Source organism: Pseudonaja textilis, chromosome 3 (genome assembly GCF_049901715.1).
Source record: "Pseudonaja textilis isolate UNSWEBS1 chromosome 3, rPseTex1.2, whole genome shotgun sequence".
Lineage (NCBI taxonomy): Eukaryota > Metazoa > Chordata > Lepidosauria > Squamata > Elapidae > Pseudonaja > Pseudonaja textilis.
The window spans coordinates 77,860,226-77,887,157 of record NC_141992.1 but is presented as its reverse complement, the minus strand read 5'-3'; the positions used below and the strand labels follow the sequence as shown (position 1 = coordinate 77,887,157).

At 36.1% G+C, this 26,932-nt stretch overlaps 1 protein-coding gene across 1 annotated transcript in view; it reads right to left on the bottom strand.

Moving 5' to 3' along the window:
• RPAP2 (RNA polymerase II associated protein 2) overlaps positions 1-26,932 on the bottom strand; it is a 45,575-nt gene that overhangs the window by 14,725 nt on the left and 3,918 nt on the right. The window contains exons 5-11 of the mRNA XM_026700322.2: positions 25,548-25,613; positions 24,008-24,096; positions 20,122-20,157; positions 16,498-17,401; positions 15,677-15,771; positions 14,970-15,050; positions 7,825-7,893 (exon numbers count right to left, since the gene is read on the bottom strand). Coding sequence (XP_026556107.2) covers positions 7,825-7,893; positions 14,970-15,050; positions 15,677-15,771; positions 16,498-17,401; positions 20,122-20,157; positions 24,008-24,096; positions 25,548-25,613 — 1,340 coding nt within the window. The remainder of the gene's footprint in view (positions 1-7,824; positions 7,894-14,969; positions 15,051-15,676; positions 15,772-16,497; positions 17,402-20,121; positions 20,158-24,007; positions 24,097-25,547; positions 25,614-26,932) is intronic.

Below are 26,932 nucleotides of genomic sequence, written 5' to 3'. Positions count from 1 at the left end.
GGGCCAGAAGGCCTCCGAGGTCCCTTCCACCTCTGTTATTTTGTACATCAGTGATAGCATCTTGCTACTGTAAGGCATCCAGAAACAGTCAGTCTGCCAGTCTCTTTTTCCAATTGCTTTCCACATTGTTCCAAATATCAGGACATTGCTCCTGCATCCTATATCCAACTTTTAACTTCATTAATAAAGCCTTCTGTGGGCAGTTTGGTTTTATTAATGGCACTGAATGGTCCTTTCTCTTTTCTATCCATGGGACTCTCGACAATCTTCTCCACGAATACATATTATTTTTTTAGCCTTTCTGATGGTCCAGATTCCCAAATTACAACTGAGAAGACTATATCCTTGACAATACTGTATTATCTTCGGCAGTTTACATTTCAATGCTACTTATTTTTATTATATTTAAAAATCGCCCATCTCCCTCACAGATATTCGACATTTTCTTTCTCCCAAGAAACAGAGATCTATTTATTTCATGATTACAGCCTTCTCCCTTTGGTGTTTTAAGCTCAGGAGGATAGATTTTTCTTAATATTTCCAGTATTCATTTATTTATTTGCATTGGCTCACAATTTACGTTTTCCTTAATGTTGAAAGCAGCTTCTACACTCATTTTTCCTCTTCAGCAACTGGTTGTCCTCATTCTTCCTCATTTATAGCCACCAAAAGGCATTAATCAGCAACTTATTTCTTACTTTTGACCTAGTATCTTGCTGTCTATTCCATTCTAATTACTGCTTCCTGATCTGCAATATAAAATCTGCAATATACAGATGAGGTGGTCTGTATACCCAGTTTTAAGAGGTGTCCACAACTTGTAATATATGCAGTCAGAAGCCTTACTATTCTCAACAGGAGTAAAAAGTAAATATACTTAGGGAACCCTCTTATCTTTTCAACTATCCACTGATGTTAATGCGATCCCAGGTGCTTTTGTATCTTCTGAAATCAGCTTATCTCTCTGATAATTCTCATTCCATGTATTGCTGAAATCTGGACTGTAAAATGTTGAGCTGATTAGCATGTAAGATCAGTGTAAATCAGTTCAAAGTTGCCTTTTTTGATACTGGAATAAATCTCAACATTCATCCTGACATTTCTGCTCTGACCCATCAAATTTGCCTTTGATCATGATTCTGACTTTCCATTATCAAATGGTATATATGTCTTTGCAGCATTATTTACCTTTGGGTGTATCAGCAATTGGACATCCTTTCTACTCTAATCCATCCACATCATAAAATTAGTGTTACTCATATTTGTGCTTTGCTTTTCCCCAGTAGTTGTTTAGATACCTTCTGATCCAATGGGTTTATCTTTCAATACAATTTAAGACTATAGCGGATGCAAACATCCATTTGAGTTTCTTAGCAAGTTGGGAGCCCTTTATATACCTTTCATTCTGTAATGTTTATGGCCTGAAGTCTTTTCCACATTTGAGGATGGGGCATTACCCATTTGTGTAGAAAGCAGCAGTTCTATGATCATAAACTCTTATGATTGAATTACTACAACACCCTATGTTTAAAAAATGTACTTCACATCTTTGAGAATATTTTGAAAAGCATTTTCAAGCATAAAAAAAATGTACTACTACAGATTTCTTTAATAAAGTCATTATATATAAATTCTATATAAAGGACGAAATTAAAGGGCAACATCTTTTGATCTGAATATATATGAAACAAATTTATTCTATTCTATCTCAGTTTTCTAAATATACAATCTTAGCTAATTCAGAATTTTAATCTCAACATTTCTGGAAGGTACAAAGTTAAACAAAGGATATTCTACCAAGTTTTACCAGCTACTAATCCACACCCAGTCCTACTTTGAAGTTGTAGAAAGTTAGCACCCAGCCCTCTCCTAGAAGAATGAAATAGTCTAGGAAATATTAAAAAGGACAGAATATTATATTTCCCTGGATGAGAAAAGAAGAAACATATTTTTAAAAACAAAGCAGCTCCCTGCCCCCCACCCTTCAGCTCCAGGGTGATGGGATTAAGACATGGGTTCAAAGTTGCCTTTCTAACAACAAAGCTCACTGCATTGCAAAATCACCTGGGGAAATTACACCAACCCACAGTTCAACCAGACTTATCTCAGACCAACTTCCAGGATTTGCACGTGATGCCTAGAGCAGCCAATAGGCTACTTGCCCTTGCCACAGGAACAGGAAGTTCCAATTCAAAACCCAAGACAGGGTATAAATCTCTTTCTTCCATGTGGCCAGCTACCCAGAATCACATGCGCTTGGTGGTTCTGCTTCACCATTAAACCATCCTTCCAAGCAGCCTCCATGTTTCCAGTGTCTTTCTTCCCACTTGGAACTGAACCTAGATGGACATTTCTTCCAACAAAGGCAAGACTGCAGTATTTTAAACTCTTACCAAACTGGGTTAGTAAACTTAAAATCAGTGTCTGGAGCTACACTACCTGGAGTGTATAGTCTTTCTAAGACTCTGTCCTTTGTCCCACTACAAAATCCCTAAATTAAAAACAGCATATAACATACACAGTACTTTCTGATATATGGTTGACAAGAACAGACAAGGCAATCTTGCCTAATTAATTTTCAGTTTATTTTAGTTACCATATTTTTGAATACTGCATTTAATTCTTTGGATTTTTTAAAAACATATTCAGAGAGCATATGTTAACTGAAGTAAATTTAGTAATAAATAAAAATACTATGAATTCAGTGGGAAGAATGACAATTGCAACTGAAAGAATGCTAGATTTAACCCATTTAGATAAATATATCATTTTGAGTTTATGAGTTTGCTTATCTGTACCTCAATTACTGTGGAAACTATGATCATAACATCGCTCATAGCTCAGTTTACAATTATTTAAGGCAATAATCAGATAATATTCATTTCACTAATAAATCCAACACCTTAAAGCATCTGAACCAAGAGTTGATATTGGAGAAACCATATTAAAATCCCAAACTAACTAAAAAAAAATGTATCCTTTAAAATGAAGCCTGAAGAGCATTCAATATTAAAATATTTCATAAATCACAATATATATTTGATATATTTAAAAATTACTATGTTTAAAAATATAATTTTAATAAGATAGAAAATTCAATTCCACTGAATTTCACTAGGGCTTGCACTACATAAGTGTAAAAACTATTTTTTACTGAATTATACATTTTTTAATTTTATTGCTTTATACATTGTAGGTCCTTTTCTACACTGATATGCATCCCAAGATATAAAACCATTTGTTTCAATATTTACAAGATTCTGCTGGAAGAATGAAAGTCCAGAGTGGAAATATGCTATAGTTTCAGAAAGTGGTCTTAAATAAAAAAGCCTTGAAACTATAAAAGAAATATATATATTAATGAAGGAGAATGTATATTCATATTCTTTAGGCTTTTATTTAAGCACATGGCTTCAATCGTGTTTGTTCCCCAGAGCATTTCCAACTATTTAAGAGATACATCTCCATCTATGTGGTACTTTTCTGAATCCCAGTGTACTGGTGTTTAATTAGAAGACCTTCTACATTCAGGGAAGCATCTCTAGAACATGTTCTTAAGATTATATCCTTAACCACTGAACTTTCACTCAGGAAAAACACAACTCGCTAGTCTTTAATATAATCCAAAACAAAATATTATAAGTTAGATCCACACTTAAGTTATGCTTATAATGAAATCAAAAGCCTTAATTTAATAATAACAAAAGTGCACCATTATTAGAACCAATCTCATCTAAATATATGTAAATCTGAACCTAAGCTATAACATTTTGTTTGTTTAAACAAGTGAATTATATCTGGTAAAGTTATAAAGCCCTGTTCCCACTTACACTTTTTCTGGTACAAGCAGGCCCTAATATTACTGATTTTCTTCTTCGGTCTAACAGCAGGTAATGTCTTTGCGGGTGCAGCATAGCCATTCCTGCCTAAAGTGCTTTAGCTAATATTTGGGTGATAGTGTTTATGGATTTACCCACCATAAAGTGATAATCTGTGATTTTAACTTTCCCTGAAGGAAAGGCCACCGTGTCAACTGACATGGCTTGATTACTGGAGGATCAAGAAGGGATTCTTATAAAGCTTTCAACAGGTTTACTAGGGCCTTCTTCATTCCAGGAACCAAATCTGCTCTTTATGGCTCACTACTATGTATAAAGAGCTATGCAAATTTTCCTGTATCTGTTGCTATGCCTGTAAAGCAAACCTCTAGAGTCCATCCATGTGCAACACATCTTCCTAAAGTGCATGTCTTACTATAGTTTTTCTGCAGTGATCATGGGCATTTGGAGTTTAACTACCAAAGCCCAGTGCTTTACTGTACTACTCCCAGAACATTTAAAAAGTCACTAAAGCTTTTAAGGGGGAAGGGGGAGGAAACTATGCAAGTGCTTTGTTAGATGAAGCTGACCACACTTCATTGGAACCAGCCAGATCAGATAAATAAAACGAAACAGACATTTCTGGAGCTATCTTGAAAGCTTTCCATTAGACTGTGCCAAGGGTATTCACTAGCAGTAGCCAAGTGCCCAGGTTGGTGTAAGCAACCCTTTGCCAATTCTAGTGTGTGTTTCCAAAGACTGTACTTTATTTGTATGTATTGAGCAATGTTCATTTGGTACTGGGCGAAGGTCTTTGGGGAATAACTCACATTTGCTTCAGTCATTCTGTGAATATGGTATAAACATGTTAACAGTATGATAGAATACTGGAAGAACATTCTAAAATGAAGAAAGTGGATAATTTTCAGCAAATAAATTATTGGAACCTTGGGGCTCTGTGAACTTGGTTGCTTTCTTGCAGACATTCCATTACCCAAACCAGGCAACATCGTCATTACCAACAAGTAAACAGTACCCCAAATGATAAGCTAACGGTAAACAGCCCAACCAAAGAACCTCTAAGACCACTCCCATTGACAGGGTAAGCCATTAAAATATAAATTGAGATCACACTCCTATTAGCATCCCTAAGTAACAAGTATACTCCTTTATAAGCTGTCTTCTACTATGTTGGTGCTCCCTAGATGTGTTAGAACTGTAATTGCCACAATTCTTAACAAACCTAGTTAAGAGGAGGGAGAAATGTGGTACAGGTAGTCCTCGACTTACAACAGTTCATTTAGTGATCGTTCAAAGTTACAAAGGCTCTGAAAAAAGGGACTTATGACCAGTTTTCACACTTATGATCATGGTCATGTGATTCACATTCGAATGTTTTACTGGCTCATATTTATGACAGTTGCAGTGTCCCAGAGTCACATGATCACTTTTTGAGAACTTCTGACAAATAAAGTCAATGGGAAAGCCCGATTCACTTAACAACTGTGTTACTAACTTAAACACTGGAGTGATTCACCTTAACAATTGTGGCAAGAAAGGCAGCAAAATGGGGCAAAGCTCACCTAACAAATGTCTCACTTAGCAATGTAAATTTGGAGCTCAACTGTGGTTGTAAGTCAAGGACTGCCTGTAGTTGATGCCACCTGATTGAATTGATGGCTGATTTTATTTATTTACTTCCTGAATAAACCATCAGTATTCTCTGTATTTTTTCCTGGCAAGTGGTTCTTATTCAATATACTATCTATAAGAGAAAATTTGGATTTTTGCTACATACTACATGTATGTAGTACTACATAACACAATTCCAGTGTTCTCTTCACATTGGAATTGATTTGCTAGTTTCCCTTCCTAAGTTATATATTCTCTCTTATCTCTATCAGCTTTGTATCGAAAACCAGTACTAACAGCATTCCTTTTTTAAAAAAAAACATTTTATTACACAAAACAATTAAAAACATTGAACACGGTGAAGTCGGTTTGACATGATTTTGGGTCAATATCGCGCATATATATATATATATTTTCCTTAAGTTTTTGCGGGTATTTATAGGTATGGTATTCAGCTTTGTTCGGATGCTTTCCCACGTCATTATAGTTGTGCTTTTAAAGTTGTAGTAACATTTTGGCGGAATCTCATCTGCCATCATCAGGCTTCTGTATTGTGTTCGTCTGTGAGTCAGACTTTTACAGCCGTTTCTGTTTTAAATTTGGTGCTAGCAACAATGCTATTTAGCATTGTTGCTACACAGAGAAAGCTGCAGCAAGACAATACTGCCTTTAGTTCATTAATTTGGGAACAAGGGTTATCTGTCCTTAGGAAGTGTAGCCCTTTAAAGCATTTACAATTCATCACCAAGACATACATGTTTGTGAAGAAATCCAGCACACTTTTATTAACCGAAGATGTACTTGAAAAATTTATAGGATCTTTTTCCCACATTAGAAACTCAATCAGAAAAGTGTACAGAAGAAGAGACAAAAGATTTGTTCTTACAGCTGATAAAAAATTTATATCAAGGCATTCAAGTAAAGTTATTTTCTGTGTTCTGATTTAATGAATCATTTGAGCAATATCTAGCTAGTGTGACACTGATGTAAGGCTCATTGAAGCCTGCTCTAATGCCTACTAGTATTGCCTTTCCTGGGATAAAAAAGGCAGAAAAATGTGTCAGACTAAAGCAAGATCAAAATAAGTGCAGTTCTAGGGATGCCAGGAATTTGATTTGCTACATTTCTTGATATATGAATGGCTGGCCCACTATTCTATAGATTTCATTGGTTCATATAAATCTTAAAGGAGGAAAATCAATATTACAGCAATAAGGAATTTCTAAAATAATTTTTGCTAGTAATTAGAACTGACAACCAGACAACGACTACTTGATGTTTTATATCTATAAAAATCTACCAATAATTCTTAGTGGAAAAAAAGTAATGCAAAGAATTCTAAAATTTTACTAAATGCTTTTTGATTCTCGAAAACCTTTCCTCCCAATATTTAACGTTAGGGATGCAATCTGTAAAAAAGAAGCAGAATGTTTTTGTTATGCTTTCTGTACTTGCATCTCTTATTATGTCGTTCTAGGCAGGCAGAAATACAATTGCTATTTAAATTTCCTCTCATTATGCTATTAGAGCAGAATATGCTCTAGACCTGCCACCTTGCCTGTTTTGACACCTCCTGTCCCCACACAAAACAACCACGCACACTGCTTTAGCACAGCGGCCCCTAACCTTTTGAATACCGAGGACTGGTTCCGTGGAGAGAGGTCTTTCTGTGGATTGAGGGGGACGTGGTGGTTTTGCATGCTGCCTGCATTCTGCAGATGGGGCTTCGCTTGTTTGCGCGGCCCAATTTCTAGCATACTGCGGACTGGGTGCCGGTCCACAGACCAGGGGTTGGGGACCCCTGATCTAACCATGCAAACGTCTAGCAGTGTAACCAATAGCAGTGTATGATGTCAATGTGCATACAAAAAGATTAGGGCTTGGGTTGCACAGCCACAACCACCATCTTGCCTGTTCTGACTCCCCTGCAGAGACTACAGCCAATTGGTTTCAATCGAATTTTGTTCTCAACTGGTTAGTTCTAATTTTGCAATCATGTGTTAGCAGTAAGTTGCAAGATATTGTGATATATATTTGAAGATGACAATAGACAGAACAGACTTGTTTGGAGCTTTAGTTCTGGAGGCCTAGGTGGAAGTTAATGCCTATAGTAAGTTACTGTGCTTTTCTTCAGGTGTCAGGTTTCCTAGGAAAGTTGGTATATTCCAAATACTAGTCTTCATCTTTTGTTTTATACATCAATTATATTACATATAGGTTTGTCATTTCTTCAGTTCTGTCACACTCTAACATATTTTTTTCAACTGCCATCAAAAGAAAACTAACATTAGGTAAATTAAGAATGTGGTAATTCATATAAGGGAAAGAATAAGGTAGGGTCACTATATTTCAAGGAATCCAATTGAATACTTACATAGATAATAGCACAATGGTAATTAAGGTCCATACTGGAGCTTTGTGGATTATATTTGTATTTGTCAACCTGGGGGGAGAAAAGTCAACATTAGCAATTCTTGCATTTCTGAAATTATTAGAGCAGAATGGCTCAATAGCTATCAAATAGTAAAACCTGGAATGCAACAATAAAAAAACATGTCTATGTCTGATATCCTGATGTACTGATGTATACCAAGGGTCTTCAAACTTGGCAAGTTTAAGACTTGTGGACTTCAACTCCCAGAATTCCTGAGCTAACCTGACTGGAGAAGGAATTCTGGGAGTTGAAGTCCACAAGTCTTAAAGCTGTCAAGTTGAAGACTCCTGATGTATACCAAATTACTTTAAACAGGATTAAAGGCAGGATCAAACTAGTTTAACTTGCTATAGATCATACATAGGCCTCTCTTTCCACTCCCCATATCAGAAGAAATCTCAAAGGCAAATGTCCCCGTTCTACAGTACCCAATGTCCTTCTTTACTTGTATTTATTCATTTAGTATGCTTGCTGAATACATTTGTCTTCCTTCAAAGCAAAGGCAGATACCGTAACATGTAGCTTCCTTGTCTCCTCTCTCCTGATCAAAACATTCTTTATTTCAAGATCAGCTAGCTTGAGACAGTAAATGAGCCCATGTCTGTTCAACAAATTATATGGCTCAATAGGTTTTGATTCTGTCTTTCCACATGCATGCTCAGACACCTGAGGAACAGTTGGTGCTGAACATCACAAATCACTGGGTGTATTTCTATTTGGGATAAAAAGTTTCTAGAAGCCTTATTATTTATGTATTTATTAAATTTACATTGCCGCCTATTTGCCCAAGGCGGCTTACAGAATATAAAAACCACATTTAAAAGAATAAAAATAATCAAATAAATTAATATAATAATAAAATCATAATAAAATCACTCCCCCACCCCCTGCCCTGGCGACAGCAGATCACAAGAGCCATTTAATGGGCTCCATTCCACTCTGGGTTCTCCAGACCAGCTGACAGAACGAGGTCTTCAGCACCTTCTGGAAGAGTATTAGAGTGGGGGCCGTTCTAATCTCTGGGAGAATGATGTTCCAGAGAGAGGGAGCCACCACAGAGAAGGTGCTTCTTCTGGGTCCCACCAGGTGTATCTCCCTCAGGGATGGGATCCACAGCATTCCCTGCCTCCCCGCTCTGATGGGTTGGGTAGATGTGACCGGCAAGAGACGGTCCCTCAGATAACCTGGTCCCAAGCCATGAAGGGCTTTAAAGGTAACAACCAGCACCTTGAATTGCACCTGGAAGCAAATCAGCAGCCAATGCAGCTCCCGCAGGAGAGGTGATACATGTGCACACCGGAGTCTGCACAAAATCATATGGGCTGCTGCATTTAATAGACTGAATGAAGAACACTCGGTTTTCAGAGCCAAGAAGGACGAACACAGAAGCAGCATGGGTTCTCTTAATTGGTGTTAAAAGTATCCGTGCTGTTCAGGAATATCTAAAAGTCTACAGACTCCCCATCCTTATACTGAAGAATAACAAAGTAAAAAATCCTTCAGAATTTGGGCTATATTAAGTATGTAACTGGAAGACTTTTGCCTTATTGGTACATTCAGGTCTCATGCGATTAGAAGCAAATAACGTAGACAATGACAAAAAGAAATAATTTCAAAATACATTATGTTTTGTTAACAATACTAGTTATTTATGGAAAATGAGCATGTATTGGTAATCTAGTCATTATTTTTGACTGATGTAATATTGTAATATTGACCTGGATGAAAGGATGAAAGGCTGAGTCAACCTTGAGCATGGTGAAAATTGAATTGCCAAATTGCAGTCAGCTGGCAGTCAGAAGAAGTAAGTAGCCTGCAATGCTGGATTCTAACCACTGCACCACCAAGTGCATACCAAGAAATTTCATTAAAAATGCATATAATGTATGCTGAATTGGAAACTATTTCATTCCTAGAAGTGTATTCAATACTGAATTCCCATGTATAGTATCTGTGATAGATGACTTTCATATTTTCTAAAAATAATTATACAGCTTCAGAATTCTTCTGATTTCTTACTCAGACAAGTTTATTTGTTAAAAGGGAGAACAAGTCATGTGGTTTACAATAAATTCAATGCCCTAAATTAATAATTTGTATATAGCATTAACATAGCTAAAGTATTACTATAGTTTATATAGCTTATATACCCAATATACTTTGTTTAGGTGTTACTTAGCACAATAAGTTACCTTTTCTGTGTCTTTTATGGCATTCAGTTAAGTTGATTTTTAAAAAGCAGCGTAGCACAGGACCTGAACTTAGCCCTAGATTTTTAAGAACTGGACTAGTGGATCTTACTGACACTTATATCTGTAACAGAAACCTCAAATGACATCCTACTTTTTACCAGGTTGCAAAAATAATAAAATGAGTAGGACTGCAATCAATAACAATCTTCTGCTAATTGATATCATCCCGACATTACAATTGAGATTTAATCCCCACATTTCCCATCCCCACATCTCCTCTGGGCAGTAGAGAATCCTTAGTTAGAACATTCTTGCTCTTCTATACCTAAGTGATGAAATCAAGTATTCTATCTGCAGTTTCAGGAAGTAACTGATGCTGGACTAAAGAGGATTTGCATGAATCTTTAAAAGAGATAAAGAGATCTACTCTATATGCAGCTGACATAGTTGGTACTTGCTAAACGGCTCTTTTAGTTTGTTGAGTTACCGACAGAAACAAAGGATGAAGGTCTAGATTAAACACTGATGACAGGAGTAAACACTTAAGACAAGATGCCTGACAGAATCATCCTGACAAGCAATTCATATGTAACTTTCCAGTTAAGCTGCCCTGATGAGATGAGATGAGATGGAAGAGACAGGCCTCAAATCACTGGGGAGAAAGAACTCTGTTAGACAGGAGAGAGGAAAGCACCTTTGTTTCAATGCCCTACAAGGGAGCCATTACTGATCATGGATCAAGAAGGAATCATGGTTGTGTCCCAACTCCAAGAAGCGGTTGTTTGTGTCAATTAACTCTTATTAAATGTCAGTATTGATTGGCAAGGTCTGAACACCAGTTGTTGCCATCAATATGGTACTTATAGCAGAGGAAGCCCGGAGACATCCATAATGTGCTCAGTGGAACTGAATATAGTAGCAGATAGTGAGCTAAGCTATCACTAGGCTGGAGAAGGAGTTAGGACTCTCCCGGTCAAAAGCTTTTTGGCTACAATTTCTGTCCCGGATGAAATTTGCACAAGCATCCTACAAAAGCCCTGATGGTCTGAAGCAAGTAATCCACAAGCATGAAACCTTTTAGACTTAGAGAGAGAAAGAGAGGTGGGGGGGGGGCAATCGCCTTTGAAAAATAAGGTGCACTGAAGCTGAGGTTTCAGAAGAGAAAAAGAATTAGTCAGGAGTATATGCTATGCAGAACAGGTTCACTACTGTACTCCTTTGGCTTTTCTGCAGATAATGCTCTTTTAAAACACAATACAGTCCTTGACTTACAACAGTTCATTTAGTGACCATTAGAAGCTACAACATTGAAAAAAGTGACTTATGACCACTTTTCACACTTATGACCACTGGAGTATCTCCACGGTCATGTGATTTGCATCTCCACGGTGATGTGATTTGACAACTGGATATTTATGATGGTTGCATTGTCCCCGGCATCACGTGATCCACTTTTGCGATCTTCTGACCAGCAAAGTTAATGTGGAAACCAGATTCACTTATCAACAGTGTTAAGTGTTAAATTAAGTAAATTTAAATTTACTAAATTAGTAGCAAACGTGTTACTAATTTAACAACTGCAGTGATTTGCTTAACAAATGTGACAAGAAAAGTCGTAAAATGGGGCAAAACTCACAAACTTGTTGGTTCTGCAACTCAACAAGACAGACACAGACTTCAGAGAGTAATTAGGACTGTAGAAAAAACAATTACCACCAACCTGACTTCAACTGAGGACCTGTATACTGGACGAATCAAAAAGAGGTGAAAATATTTACAGACCCCTCACATCCCGGACATAAACTGTTTCAACTCCTACCCTCAAAACGATGCTATAGAGCACTGCACACCAGAACAACTAGACACAAGGACAGTTTTCCTCCGAAAGCCATCACTCTGCTAAACAAGTAATTCCCTCAACACTGTCCAACTATTTACAAAGTCTGCATTACTATTAATCTTCTCATCACTTCTTATCACCCATCCCCACCCACTTGTGACAGTATGACTGTAACTTTGTCATTTGCATCCTTACGATTTATATTGTTTCCTAGTATGATTTGATTGTTTATTGTACTCTATGACTATTATTAAGTGTTGTTCCTTGTGATTCTTGACGAATGTATCTTTTCTTTTATGTACACTGAGAGCATTTGCACCAAGACAAAATCCTTGTGCGTCCAATCACACTTGGCCAATAAAGTATTCTGTTCTGTTCTACTCTACTCTACCCTACTCTACTCTACTCACAAATTTCTCATTTAACAATATAAATTTTGGGCTCAATTGTGGTCATAAGTAAAGGATTATCTTTATTTAAAAAAAAAATCCACCAATTTTAGAAATGCGTATGTTTTTGTTATGTCAGATAAAACCACAGATTATTTTTTTTTTATATGTAAAAATGAAAGACACAAAACGTGAGGGTGTGTGGAATGTTCTTGGAAGTTTCTAAACTATGCCAAAATGGAAACATATCAACAAAAAAAATGTTTGAGTATAATGGACCTCCCTTTCATTTTCCATAGTCTGATTGATTTTATCAACGTGTTATCAAGTACTAAGATACATTGGGTCTAAGAAAAGATACCCCATCTCAACATATTTATTTTTATACTTTTTTAAAAAACATGTGTTTGCATATAAAGTCCATGTGCAACAGAAACTGAGAGCTTTACTCTTGGTACATTTTGTTCCTTTTGCATTAAGTTCATGTATGGTCTAAAAAGTGAAGCACTTCCACAATTGTGTTCCCCTCATCCCTACCAGATCTTTACTCTCAGGAAGGGAGAGAGGGATTTTTCCAAGGACAAACACAACTGGAGCTACCTAGAGTTGGTTGCTAAGCAGTACATTTTGGCTCCTCCTGTTGTTTACATAGGAGCTTCAAAGAGTTGTAGCAGTTGCAACAGCCTTGTTGTGGATAACACGGCAGCATCATTATCTAAAGCAACCTGTCCATATTGATGTCTTAGAGATAGCGTACACTTTATCAATTAGAAGCCAAACTATCACTAACTGTGCAGACCTGAAAATAATGAAAGTTGTAGGCTAAGATTATAAACGGAAGAATGTTAATCTACAATTGAAGGAGTGTACTTTTTCATCATTCCTTCAGGCCTCATAAAACTATGTTGTCTTTCAAAGAATCTTCTTATGCATTTAGGGTTTTTTTTGCCAACAATCTGTGCCCTATCATCATGGAGAAAAGCAGAATAGAAATACTTTAAAAAAAGCTTTCTTAAAATCTAGTTATCTGAAAAGGGAGAAGATTTGGACTACTTCCCCAACAAAATGTTCTGCAGCTGTGCTGAATTACAGAACTGCCCTTAGAATTCTCACTCAGTGTGACCCCTGGTCAATCTGTTGGGAATTCTGGGAACTGTAATCCATATATTTGAAAGATACCAAGAAGGCCACACTGGAAAGGGCAAGGATTGAGCAGACAAACACGCCCTTTCCCAAGGCAGATGTGCTAATTCAATCAATTTGGCAGTCAGCAACTAAAAGAAGTATGTTAGTAAAGTACTTATAAGGTTTAAATATTGACAATTCTGTCTCAGTGAATACGTAACATCAATCCATGATTTATTGCAGCAAAGCATTCGTTCCATTTCCCAATTAAAACTTCATGCAAATTAAACCTTTAACCAGAAAAACATTGCTTGATTCCAAAAGGCTGTCCCTTCCAATAGCATTTATAAGTATTTAAATGCATTTAAATAGCAACAACCAAAATCATATTTGCCAACTTCTGTATTCAGCCAGGATTTCAATGTTGTCTTTTCACCTCCTTCCACATCATTTTTCCAGCAGAACACTCAAGACAACCCTGGAGATTATTTGACATCTCGGTTTGTGTAACAAAAGCATACAGGCACTGAGGGACTTGGCTAAAGAACTATAACTATCCTATAATGTCTCCAGAGAACTCTTTAGTGTACTTTCCAGTGACTGAATGAAATGGTGCAGATCAGAAGATGAAATTTTGTGCTCCTTTAAAAACTGATGGAGCTGAAAATTGCTGCTGCTGAGTTTACCACATTTTTTTTAAACACTTTATGTTTTAAAGCTGAAACGGCTTCCCCCGCTGCCTCCATTCCCCCAGAAATGACTCTGTGTTTTATGTCATACAATAGGACATTTCTTGAATTTCACCTGAAAAAGTTTTCCAGGTCTAATTCTTTTTAATTTTACTTTCCTGTTCGATAGGCAGGATAGTTTAATTCTTTTTTCTCTTTCTTTAGCAAATGGTTGCTACAGTTTTGAATTTAATCACTTCATAAGGACTAAAATACCGGTCTTTCCTTCCCCGAGAAGGCAGGAGAAAAGTATAGTAGCAGGCAAGCAGGTCACTAGTGAAAGAAATGAACAATCTGAAGAACTAGAGGACAAAAAAAAACAACCCTCAGAAAGCAGAACTGTTAGTCCTCCAGCACCTACTTCCAAGCTAATGTGACCCAACCCTTATAGTCTTTTCTTAAAGACAGGCAATTCAAAACCTTGTACGCACTTTCTCCAGTTCTATTATATTCTGTGGAGCCCAGAAATAAATTCTGTGGAGCCCAGAACCATCAAGTAAATATTTTAAAATATAGAATGAAACGTGAGACAAATCTCAAGTTTACTAAATTTTGCTTTGTAAAGCCAGAATCTGTACTGCACATCACTAACAACACAAGATTTTAAGTTTTCCATATACTAGATAAAAAGTTTAGGAATATTATGTTTAATTTCAAGCTATGCTGCCTTAAGAAAATTGGTCAGACAATGTGATCTATTATTTGAATTGTAGGATTCTAATTCTTCAGCCACATTTTCTTTAGCAAGCATCAATCTGTCATTGCTTAATAAGTTAAACCTTGAGATTCTTTTATATTATTTTATATTTACCTAAATGTTTTTACAAGATTTCTCAGTTCACTATAAACATCACCAAAAGGAATCTTAAGCGGGCCCAAAACAGCAGGTAAACTGAAACACAGAGGGAGAGAGAAAAACAAAGCAAACTTAGTTAAAAGTATTAGAATATGTACTTCACTTAAATTCCAAATGAAGTTTCATATATGTCATTAATCATATTTCCTTTACACTTCATCAGATGTCAGGTAAAATTTTGTCATCTCTCTAACTATCACAAAGACATGCATTTGACTAATGTATAAGGAATTATTTCTTTGCTGAACAAAGAATAATTCTTTCTTACACATTCTCAAAATTCCACATTTGTTTTCTTTTGTGGGGTATACAGAAGAAATGTATGGAATACAAAACCAATGAGGAATAAATCAGGATTTTGAATTTAGCTATAACAAAATGAAACAATCCAGGATTCAAATCTAACCTGAAGAAGCTAGCAACTTGATTAGCAAAACATCAACACGTGTTCATGGTTGCACATAGTATTAATAAAGATTTATTAAGCAAACCATGATTTCATTTTACAGTTATTAAAAATGTTTTTAAGATGGGTTGATACATTACAATTAATGGCAATGAAGCATATTATCCCTTCCAAGTTAACTGTTTCTGTATATTTAGTTTTTTGAACATATATGTATATATATATATATCAACAGCTGATGCAAAAAGATGCTTACGTTTTTTGCAGTTTTTCAAGCACAATCCGGATCCGTATTTGCTGCTGAGCTTTAGAATCCACAAGGGGCAAAATGGGACTCCACTGTTCATTGTCCTAAATAGTGTAAAAATAGCACAAATATGATATAGAGAATATAACACTGAAAGGTTATAACAAATAGGTTAAAATGGTACCTGTGTTGGCAAAATATACTAAGATCGTCTTTGGTGAATCATAAACCAAAGTGAATATAGAAGACATTGAATAATTGTGAGGTAAAATAATTTATTTGAACAATGGCAAACAAAAAAGCTTTTATCCTTCAAGAACTCATAAATTTGCTCTTCCTGGAGAAATAAAAACAAAAGCCAGTTTGATCTAGCGGGTTAAGGTGTTTGCCTAGAAACCAAGAGACTGAGAGTTCCAGGCCTGTCTTAGATGTGAAAGCCAGCTGTGTAACTTAGGGCCAGTCACTTTTTCTTAGCGCAACCTATCTCATAGCGTTCTTGTTGTAATGAAAATAAGAGAAGGAAGGAGTATTAAGTACCTTCTTCATTTTTTTTATAATTACCTTGAGTTATTTATAAAAAATAATAAAGATAAAGATGGATAAAAAAAAAATCTTTTAAAAATTTGCATTACAACCTCAAGCTCAATTTGAGCAGCATCCAATCATAAACCAAACCCCCTCCCCCTCCCCCAAAATACAACTGAAAACAATAACAGGCAACCAGAACCGAGATTCATATTGTATTCCTCCAGGGAGGAACTCCATTCAGCTTGGGCCCAACACCTGAAGGTTGACATTATAACCACTTCCTTTATTTTCAGGATACTTACTTGAGACTTCCCATTCTGCTGTTCCCTTTCTGATTGCATTGCCAAATCCTCTTCTTCGATGGCAGTGAACTTTCCTTTGTAAAATTCGCTCACCTTTAATTCCAACTGTAAGGTCTCTTTTTTTAAATTTTCAAAGCTCGGTAACGGTTTGGATGCTGTCCTAGAGTCCTGGAAAGGCAAAGACTGATCTAGGCTGTTTAAAGTGTCTTTTGGGGATACAGCTTCACCGCTACTGGCATTTTCCAAATCATCTTCATCAAGCTCTTCCTTCTCACAGTCATTTGGCTGGATGTGCTGCAGTAGATGAACAGAGGTGCTGCGAGAGCCATGGAGAAACTTTAACGTCTCTTCACTCCTCCATTCAGTAAATGTCTTCCAAAGGCTCTCTAACAAGCTATCTTTGGCTGCAAGGGAGTCTGCTGGACTTCTGACAGACAGTTTTGATTGAGCAAGTAACCTTTTAAATTGGTCTGCCCCCTTTTGGCTCACTCCCAGAAACACTACTTGGGAGCAGCTAGTGTTATTTCCAAGATTTTCAGAGACCTGTACATTTTCAAGAACATTTTGAGAATGGCAAGCTTCTTCCCCCTGAATATTACCCTCTGATGTGCCTTTGCTTAGTTGGGTTGAAGTCTCATCAAGCGTATCCTCTGGGGTGATGAGCTTGGATTCGGCTCTCTTGGTAGAACTTTTTTTGAGGATGCTCTTGAGGGGCTTCCTGGCCAATTTCTCTGCATTTGAAAGATTCTCTTGTAGAACAGAAGAAACAAACTCCTGCTCAGCATCACTGTTGCTTTCACTGCCTAAGTCAGAGTCATGATGGATTTCTGCAGGAGTAGGATTTTCAATGTCTAAGGCTTTCATTCTTTCGCTGACTAATTTTATTTCCTTCCCATAGTAGCCACTGTCAATAGAAATAAAAATGACAATAAGAAACACACAGACAGTAATACATAAAATGTCTGTTTTAAAAAGCATGTTCCTTGGCTGAACGCCAGGAATAAACCAGATGAAGACCTACTTTCTTCTGTCTAAAAAAGCGGGAAGTACATGTGGAAGTCAGATAGGCCATCATCCGACCTGCCCTTCCTTGGGTTTCCTGTCATAATTATAATCTACAGGCCTATGTTTAGGCTGCCTAAAGGAGAGGAAGCAGAGACCATGTGGTAGAACAGATTACAACGAAGAGCAAGAAGGAAAAAGAAGGAGCAAATTTGGACAGAAAGAAAGAACAAAACCTTTCCTTGTTGCTGTAGCCATTGTTTTTTATTTAAATCTGCCATTTAGCCAGTTTACTCAAAATCTCCCTCCCTCCCACTGTGATATTAAATAGTTGGAGTTGATGTTGACTTTAAGTAGTTTGGTTATTTTAATTTAAAATAACTGTAAAAGCTGTAGGGCTGTAAAGCTAGAGGATTTTTTTTTTTAAAAAAATAGTACCTTTTATTTTTTCTAACAAAAATCTTTAATCTTACAAAAAAATCTGAAAAAAATTAAAATACTAACTAAAGATACAAATTACAAAAAAAGTCATTTTCTCACTAGTGCAGTAAGAAAAATGTCACCAATCTGATTCTGTCTTTCATTTCAAAGTGTAATTTTCTTTTCCTTTCTATTCATTCACACTGCCTTTAGTATTTTATTTCCCTTTTGTAGTATAGCTTCTGTTTTACTATCTGCACAATACATAAGACAGTTCCTGGCAGATGCTTAAATAAATAATTTGGCCTCACACACATTAATGATGCCATCACTGATAACTATAAAATATATAATATATAAATATTAAAATTTTATTAAATAAAATAGGTTTGTGAGGGAAAGAGTATTGCCAAATTGCTGAGTATAATAGGATGTCTGGAAATTAAATTGGATAAATTTAATTTTTAAACTCTGCAAGCCTTTGTAGAAATTTCTTTAATGATCTTCATGGGAAATGCTTTAGATGGAAGGATTATAGCAAAATAAGTTTGGTTTAGGGCCTTCTTTCAACCATTCTTGAGAAAAAGGAAAAACAATTCCAAAGCTTTTAAATTCAAATTGTCTCCAGCTGAAATGCTCAGTTTTGAGTTCAGATTCCTTTTTTTTTCCAGACTTATTACCAGTATTTCAATGCTATTCTGGCCTTGTAACATAGCTATTTCAAGCAGGAGCTGTCAACACAGAGTTAAAATGCTTCCAGTAAACTTTGGATAACCTGTTTTGATATGAAACCAGGCTTTTTTAGGATCGAATATATATTGAACCTGAAGCATTTTCCACAGGAACACAAAAGAGCTCTTTTATGATTTCAAAGTCACATATCCACAGCACATAAGACTCAACTAATCAATCCTCCAGAACTTAAGATTTAAGCAAGAGACCACACAAGCTTTTATTTGGGGAAGCAATATCGAAGAATAATTAACCAATTATGGTTAAAAATGCTTTGCTCTATTTGGAGAATAATAATAACAGCAGCAGCAACATTCTATCACTGGTTGACTACTATAACTGAAAATCTCTAAAGACCTAAAGAATTTATTAATCCCTATAGCATGCTGTCAGTTGTCTCTATCTAATTTGCCTCTTCTGAGAATAAATCATTTTACTTAGTATCTGAATGAATCAATTCGTCCCCACACAGAAATTCAATGGAACTACCCATGTTCACATTCTTTAAAAACTGTCTAAATCACTCATTCTCCAGTCTTTGGGCAGAATATTAAGTACGAAATGGACTGTCAATGGAGATTTTCAGTCATCTAGGTCATAGTTGTCCCAAAAGTGCTTTTTCAAGAGGCAACTGGATTTTTCTTGTTTTTTCTTTGAAGATGTTTCGCTTCTCATTGAAGAAGCTTCTTCAGCTCTGACTGGATGGTGGGGAATGGAAGGATTTATATTCCTTGCAGACAGCTGGTCATTTGCATTATTTTAGCAAGTCATTAAGGCCACATAAACAGAAAGGTTATTTTCATGGCATCAAACAAATGGTAAAGTAGGTGCCAGTTACCCTTTTTTGCTTTGAAAACCATGATTTTGATACACTGGTTTTAATCCTACTTTATAGATTTAGCAGCCCTATTATTTGATCAAAAAGCACATTAAAAAGCCATACCACAGATTTCCCACCTCCACATTACAACGTTAGAACAGTATGTACCATGAATTGGCTTTGTATTTTAAATGCAGACAAGACTTCTAGCAAACACAGCCATTCTTTTAAAACACACAGATTGCAGATACAGAAAAAGCTTGCTTAAAAAAAAAAATAAAGCACCAAATGGGCCTATTTATTTAATGGATTATCTAAAGATGTAAACAAGCTTTCAGCACATATAATTGGCCCCATTTCTTTTGCAAAGAAAACCATAGACAAAAACTGCTGCAGCAGATTCAAGAGCAAACACTGTACTTGGCTCATGTTTCAACAGGTTCAATTACACCACTAGGGCCAGATGAAAATCATACAGATCAAACAGGCTTTTCAGACTGGGAGAAAAATACCCAACTAATCAAGGCAAGCCAGCAGGGCTTTGTGGGGATGAGAATAATGGTGGCTACTTGACAGAGAAGCAGAGAGTGGGAAATCAGAGACTTCATTCAACTGTATTGCAGCTCTGAAAATGAAATTTTCTACCCTACCTTGACTCTTTCTTTAGCAGCTCAATAGTTGGTGGCCTTGAAAGAAAGACAGAAAAATATATTCTGTGACAAGTCTGATTGTAATCACTAACGAACTCATTTAAGTTTTGCACAGGTTTGGTTCTGCAACAAGCCAATAAACTATTAATCAACTGTTATTCTTAATTCACAGATCAATTATTCAAATATTATTTATCAGGTTTTGAAAGCATTTTTAAGATTGAAACAGTATTAAACATTTACCTGATGTAATGAACCTGAAAATGTGGGGAACTGATAATTAACATTCGGATTAATAAAATGACACAAATTGTAGGTGCAATTAATACATATTTATACAGCAATAAAGTTGTATGATAATCAAGAGGCTTATTCCCTAATATGCAAGCTTAGGATTGTAGCCTGAATTTTAGACTTAAAAAGAGTTCTCTAAAAACTACTAATACTTTTAATGTTCCAAACTTATTTGTATCTTCTCTCATCTCTTATCTGTGGTTTGACCTGGCCATCTGTTCACTAAAGCTGAACTCCAGATCTTCAAAGACTTGGAAGGAACCACCCTTTTAGTCAAGACATGAATCCCATTAAGCTGACTCCAACATATTGCTATCTAGACTTCCCATGATCAGAACCAATTACAGGTCTATCATCTCTTTGGATTATTTTATTTATTTCATTAAAGTTACAAAGCTGTCCCAGCAGAGGTGGTATTCAGCCAGTTCTGACAGGTTCTGGAGAACCGGTAGCAGAAATTTTGAGTAGTTTGGAGAACTGGTAAATACCACTTCTGTTTGGCCCCCATCCCCATCTATTCTCTGCCTCCCGAATCCCAGCTGATTGGCTGGGTCTTCTTTTGTTGTTCTGCAAAGGAGAACCGAGCTGGAAAGCAGGTTAGTTGGGTGAGGAGGGAATGGGGATTTTAGACACGTCCACCAAACCACCCCCACCAAGCCACCCCCACAGAAATTTGAATACCCCCACTGTGTCCCAGCCAATCAACTTTGGATACTTACAATAAAATTAACGAACAAAATGGCATGAGCCAATAAAGATATAAAAGCCAAAAACAGGTTAAAGCCTGACAGAAAAACTACTGGCTAATCTGGGGAAAGAGAAGACCTGGGGAAGCAGCCAGATCTTTAAGGATGAATGAAAGGATACAGGATGAAGGACAGTTATGAACCTCTGAGGAGAGGCCATTCAAAAGGCAGATGCCATGACAGAAAAGGCATGCCACCTGAGATCCATTAGATGACACTACATGTAGTCCCCACTTTACAACTGTTCTGTATAACAGCCATTAAAAATAATGATGGACCTGAAATTGTAACCTCATGACCGATCCTCACACTTTCGCCTGTTGCAGGGTTTTTGCTGTCAGATTATTAAAATGTGGGCATGTATGACTGTCACAGCATCCTGCAGTTACATGACCACCACCACATGACCCCAGGATGCTGCAATGCTCATAAATATAAGCCAAGCATTCTAATCTTGATCATGTAGATGCTGCAATGGTCGTAAATGTGAAAAACGGTCACGTCGTTTTTTTCAGTGCTGTTGTAACTTCGAACGATCACTAAATGAACTGTGGTTAGTTGAAGACTACCTGTATGTTAAAGCTGGGATCTGCACCATGCCTACTCTGGAAGAATGAACCCTCAGGTAACCAGACTATATGCTGCTTATATGTCACAACCAGCGTTCTGAATTGCACTCAGAAGCTCACCTTGGTAACCAATGCAACTTGTGCAAGCAGTAGAGGAATCACAGGCTTACCAAGGCATGGACATAAAGGCCCCCTATAGCTAGGTGTAGCTTCCAAGTAATTTTCAAGGGAAGCCCCATACAGAGTGCTTTGCAATGTGAAGTGATTAAGACACGAAGAATGAAGGGAAGGGAATTCTAACAAGCCAGGATGAAATCAGCATATCAGGTTAATCTAGGCGAAGGCCCTTCTGGCTTAGACTTATCTTCACATTCTTCTATGTGTGAAGGAGGGAAGTGAACCTTTTAAGAAATGAATAGCTTCTAAATACCATGATTCTCTTGAGATAGTTTTGGAACAGTCTAATTAAAATAGATTTTTCTCTACTTGGAACTTCAAATTAAAAAAAAAGATTGTTCCAATTGCATAGGCATCTAATAGGAAAAATATTTTTAATGTTATAATATTTATTTTTGCTATTTTTGTTATACAATAGATTTTGAGTTCTATTCATTAAATCTGTATGGTTTTATTTCTTGGTAACAGCTATACCTTATGAGACATTGACACCCAGTGGATACTGGGTTAGTTGCAAGTCATAATTTTTTAGCCTAGACCTGTTCTTATACTTTTGGACAGTTCCCTTTGATGTCTTGTTACATTATCTTGTTTGCTATAAACTGCATCCAGATTGGAGGGGGCGGGGTGTTTAGTGCTACAGAAAAGGACGCTATTCAGCTATATTATTTATCATTATATGAAAGGAAAAAAAAGAGGGACAGGAAACACAAGAAGAGAATTCCTAAATGCAACAAATATCTAAATCCCTACAACCCTTTTAAAAATTTATGAATTATTATATACAATAAATGCTGCATGTGGAAGCATTTAAAGATGGCAGTCCTTGCTTGGTATCATCACTAAAATTAGAACAAGTACTCCAACAAGATTAGGCAAGATAATCCTGATTTTCAGGTGAAAAGGTCTTATCTAGACTTCAAATAAGGCATGGTTTCCAAATCAAGCAGAGCAGTGCTGGCTACCGTTTCCCTGTTATTAACAAATAGTAAAACACAATTTGATCCCAGCTCTCTGCATCCTTGGAAAAATTTTCTCCCTTGCCTTTTTAATTATGATTAGACTGATCACCAATATTTAAAATGGGTCCTTCTCTTCCGTACCTAATCAAACCACAAACATGCCCTGACAATATCATTTTTATGCTTTGTCTTCATAACATTGCCTTCATTTTGTCTTCAGTCCATGCATAAGAAATGCTTCAATGATCCTTAGATGTACCGGTGGTAAAGCAATAGTAATAGCAGTATTTTCCTCTACCCAGGGCAGGCTGAAGATGTATACAATCTGTTACGCTACTACACCTTGGAGAGAAGCCAGTTAATTGTAATGATCTAAAACAAAAGCAATCAATATAGGATATGGATTGACAAACCATTAAACAGCAGCCTGCTTAACCAGTCATGGGATGCCTTTATTCAGCTTTGGCTAGTATGCCAGTTATAACCCTAACCAAACCAGGATGCTTTGGAAACTGTACTTCATACCTCTGAGCATCGCTCAGTTCAAGCTTCAAGTCTGGGAAAGTAATGGATGGGTTCATGTATCATGTTCCTTAGTAAGGCACAACAGTCTGAATTCACACAATATGCTAAATGAAATCAAATTATAGCTTAAAGTGAGGTAAATCTCTGTTAGGAAGCCTGGAAGATTTCTGTCAGGCAGACTAGTACTAGATTCTAGTGAAATCCATAACCTAATAATCTGATTTGTCATAAAGCAAATTTAGGGGACTTTTTTTACATTAAGTCTCATTTAATATGTATTTGTATGGATCTCCTATTTAAACATAAACATACTGGCTATCAATAGGACAAGCTATGATTAAATGATATGAATTATATTCTTTGACAAATAAAAACTATTTTTCTTATGTTTCTGTTTTTTTCCTATTAACATCCACCAACACCTGTTTTTCCCCCATTAGCAACAGCATCAAATTTTATGTCCGACAATCCATAACATTAGAAATCAGCAGTTGGCCTGGAGAAAAAAAAAATCTAAAATACGTATTGGTCAGATAAGACAATCTTTACAAATAGTGCATGATTTTTTGAATTTTTAAGAAATCAGAGGAAGAAATATGAGTCATCTAAGTACCTTTCTTCTTCTCGAAGCCACACTGGAGTTTTGGATATTTGGCCCTCAAAGTATTTTGATGCTTTGTAACAAAAATTGCTGCAAAAACGCTGCTCCCCACAAAAAGAATAAGAACAACAGTTATTTCTTCAGTGTAACAAAATAAAGATGGTGCAAAGTTAAACTGAAAGATGGATATAAAGATTCAATGAACACATTTTTGGAGAGAGGGGTATTCTCCCAAGCACAGTTTGAACTGGAATGGTCAATACCCAATAAAGATAGAGAATATATAGGAAAATAATTTTCCTGAAACTTCTAAGAGTTGTAGCCTACAACTTTATTGAGTTCTCAGACATGTTAACTTAGTACCTCTTGAGTCTTTTTCTCATTTTTCCCACATCGGTTCTACAATAGCAAGTAGGCTGAAGTCAACCTATTACAGTATAACATTTATTGTCCTTTATTTGTTTTCTCCCTTTAGTGTCTGGTATGCTTTTCTAGGCGTAGCTGATGTTACCAAGCATTCCAAATACCAGACAAAGTACCAGCTACATTTTATTCAGTGTGCATGCCAACTATTCAGAAGGCAAATTGTAAATAATATGGAGTGCCTTAACTATAAAGTCGGCAAATATAGTTTGTTCTTGGCTGATTCACTGGAACATTGGCCTGCTGTTCAAACCAGTGGACGGTTTATTCTCTGTTTCTGGGCAGAGGATAGTTGGCAGTTGCTGCAAAATGAAGTTTTTGCAGCAGCACCAAGTATGATTTTACACACTGCACAAGAAGTGAACTGGGGAGACAAGTGATTTATATTCTCCTACCATTGAACATAGTGAATCCAACCCCAATCAGGTTACTGTACTCTTCTTGATGTTAAAAAAAACAGAACTTCTTAGCCAAGAGAAAGACAAACAATGATAATTGCCATTTGTCATGTCATTTGGGAAACAGTCAGTGGTTAAGCATTCTGTCTATGGTGAACCATATGAGGACATCAACCTTGGTTAGGTGGCACTTGTACATCTAGACTTCAAATTAGAAGAGCAGCAAAGCAACATAATGAAGGAAAATTATTTTCTGATATGAGTTCCTGTCAAATCACATTTATTTGCTCTACCCCTGAACACTGTACAGATTTAGCCGTTGTGGGTGCACATTATAGTTTATGGTACCGTTTTTGTTCAGTGTGATTCCAGCCAATAACCCATCACTGAGCAAACTATGACCTAGTGCAATATACAAATTCAGCCAATATTTATTTGCTCAAGTTAAACATTGATGGAATCAACTTATGTTGGCTTGTTTTAAAAGACATTTAGGTGAAATAGCTTTGAATAACCTGGGAATGAAAAGAACAGCCAACCACACTGGTAGAGTAATGTAGAAAAGAAAATCCAACTACAATGGCAGACAAATTGACTGAAAAAACAATAAGTGAAAATCAGGATAAAAAAAGCTGCCTGGGGCTCATGGACACAGCCTAGATTTCTTTGAAGCTCTTTCTTGTGAAACAATAAATGAAACACAATAACTTTAGGAATGGTTTTAAACTTACCTTTCTTTCAGTAATATCATATACTTTGTTTGTTTTGGTAGAAATTTTATACTTTTGTTTTGGCACCTTAAATGTAAGAAATGCAAAGAAGTTAGTTGATTAACTTGGTTCAGCATGCTTCTCTTTCAAGTCATATATTTATCACAGTTTTTAAAAACATCATACTATCTCATTCAATTACTTGTATTAACTTTAGGCACTCTTTCCCTCACTTATCTTTTTTCTCTTTGGTACTGTACTTTTCTGCTGCCTGTATCAGACTGACTGTGTCATTATCTGTATCTGATTCTTTTCTATGCACGTGAAGCATCTTATGAGCTACTAAATCAATGCCAAGCGTCTCAAAATGAATCAGTAGGCCACACAGAGAGAGAATCCTTCAGGAATAATATTACTTATTGCATGGAACATTTTCCTCTGTCCAAGACATTCTTTCATTTAATTAAACAGGAAAATCGACAAATTTGATGTGGGTAAAGGAATGGATAACATTAAGGAACAATAGACTATTGACCTTAGAAGGGCATGACTTACTGTTGGGCATTTATGATAAGCTGACTGATTTAGATAAAATTTTGATGGGTACTGATGAAAAGGTAATTAAAAAACTTTATGGACACTTATTAGAATTTAAATTGGAGGAGGAACAAGTTAAAGATATGATGATTGCTTTGGAAAATTTTTTGGATATGGGATTGATTTAGAAAAATGGCAAAAATTGTGGTCTCAAAATTATAAAATGAAAATGTCAACTACATATAAAGAAAATTTGTATAAGATATTTTACAGATGGCATCTACCCCCAACGAGACTTGCAAGAATGTTTAAGAATACATTAGATAAACGTTGGAAATGTCATCAGATACCTGGTTCATATTACCATATGTGGTAGACATGCTCGGATGCAAAGAAATATTGGACTAAAATCCACACATGGTTGGAAAAAAATGATAAAACAATATGTAGACTTTAAACCAGAGATCTTTTTATTGGGAATTATACCGGAAATATACAACAAAGAGTTGAAATATTTGATTGTAAATGTATTAACAGCGACTAGGATTGTATTTGCTAAGAATTGGAAAAACGATAAAATACCTATGCAGAAGGAAGTTATTATGAAAATTATGGATTGTGCTGAAATGGGTTAATTGACATTTGAAATTAGAGAACAAGAAGATAAACAATTTTATATGATATGGGATTTGTTTTATCAATAGTTGGATAAAAAGACATGGTAATGTAATAGACTAGATAATTCTGTGATAGAAATTTAATAGATTGATATAAAATATAATATAGACATATATAACCATTGGTTGAAAGTATAACATAAATGTTAAGATAAAATTTGGAATATCTCGTATAAAGTGATGGAATAAATA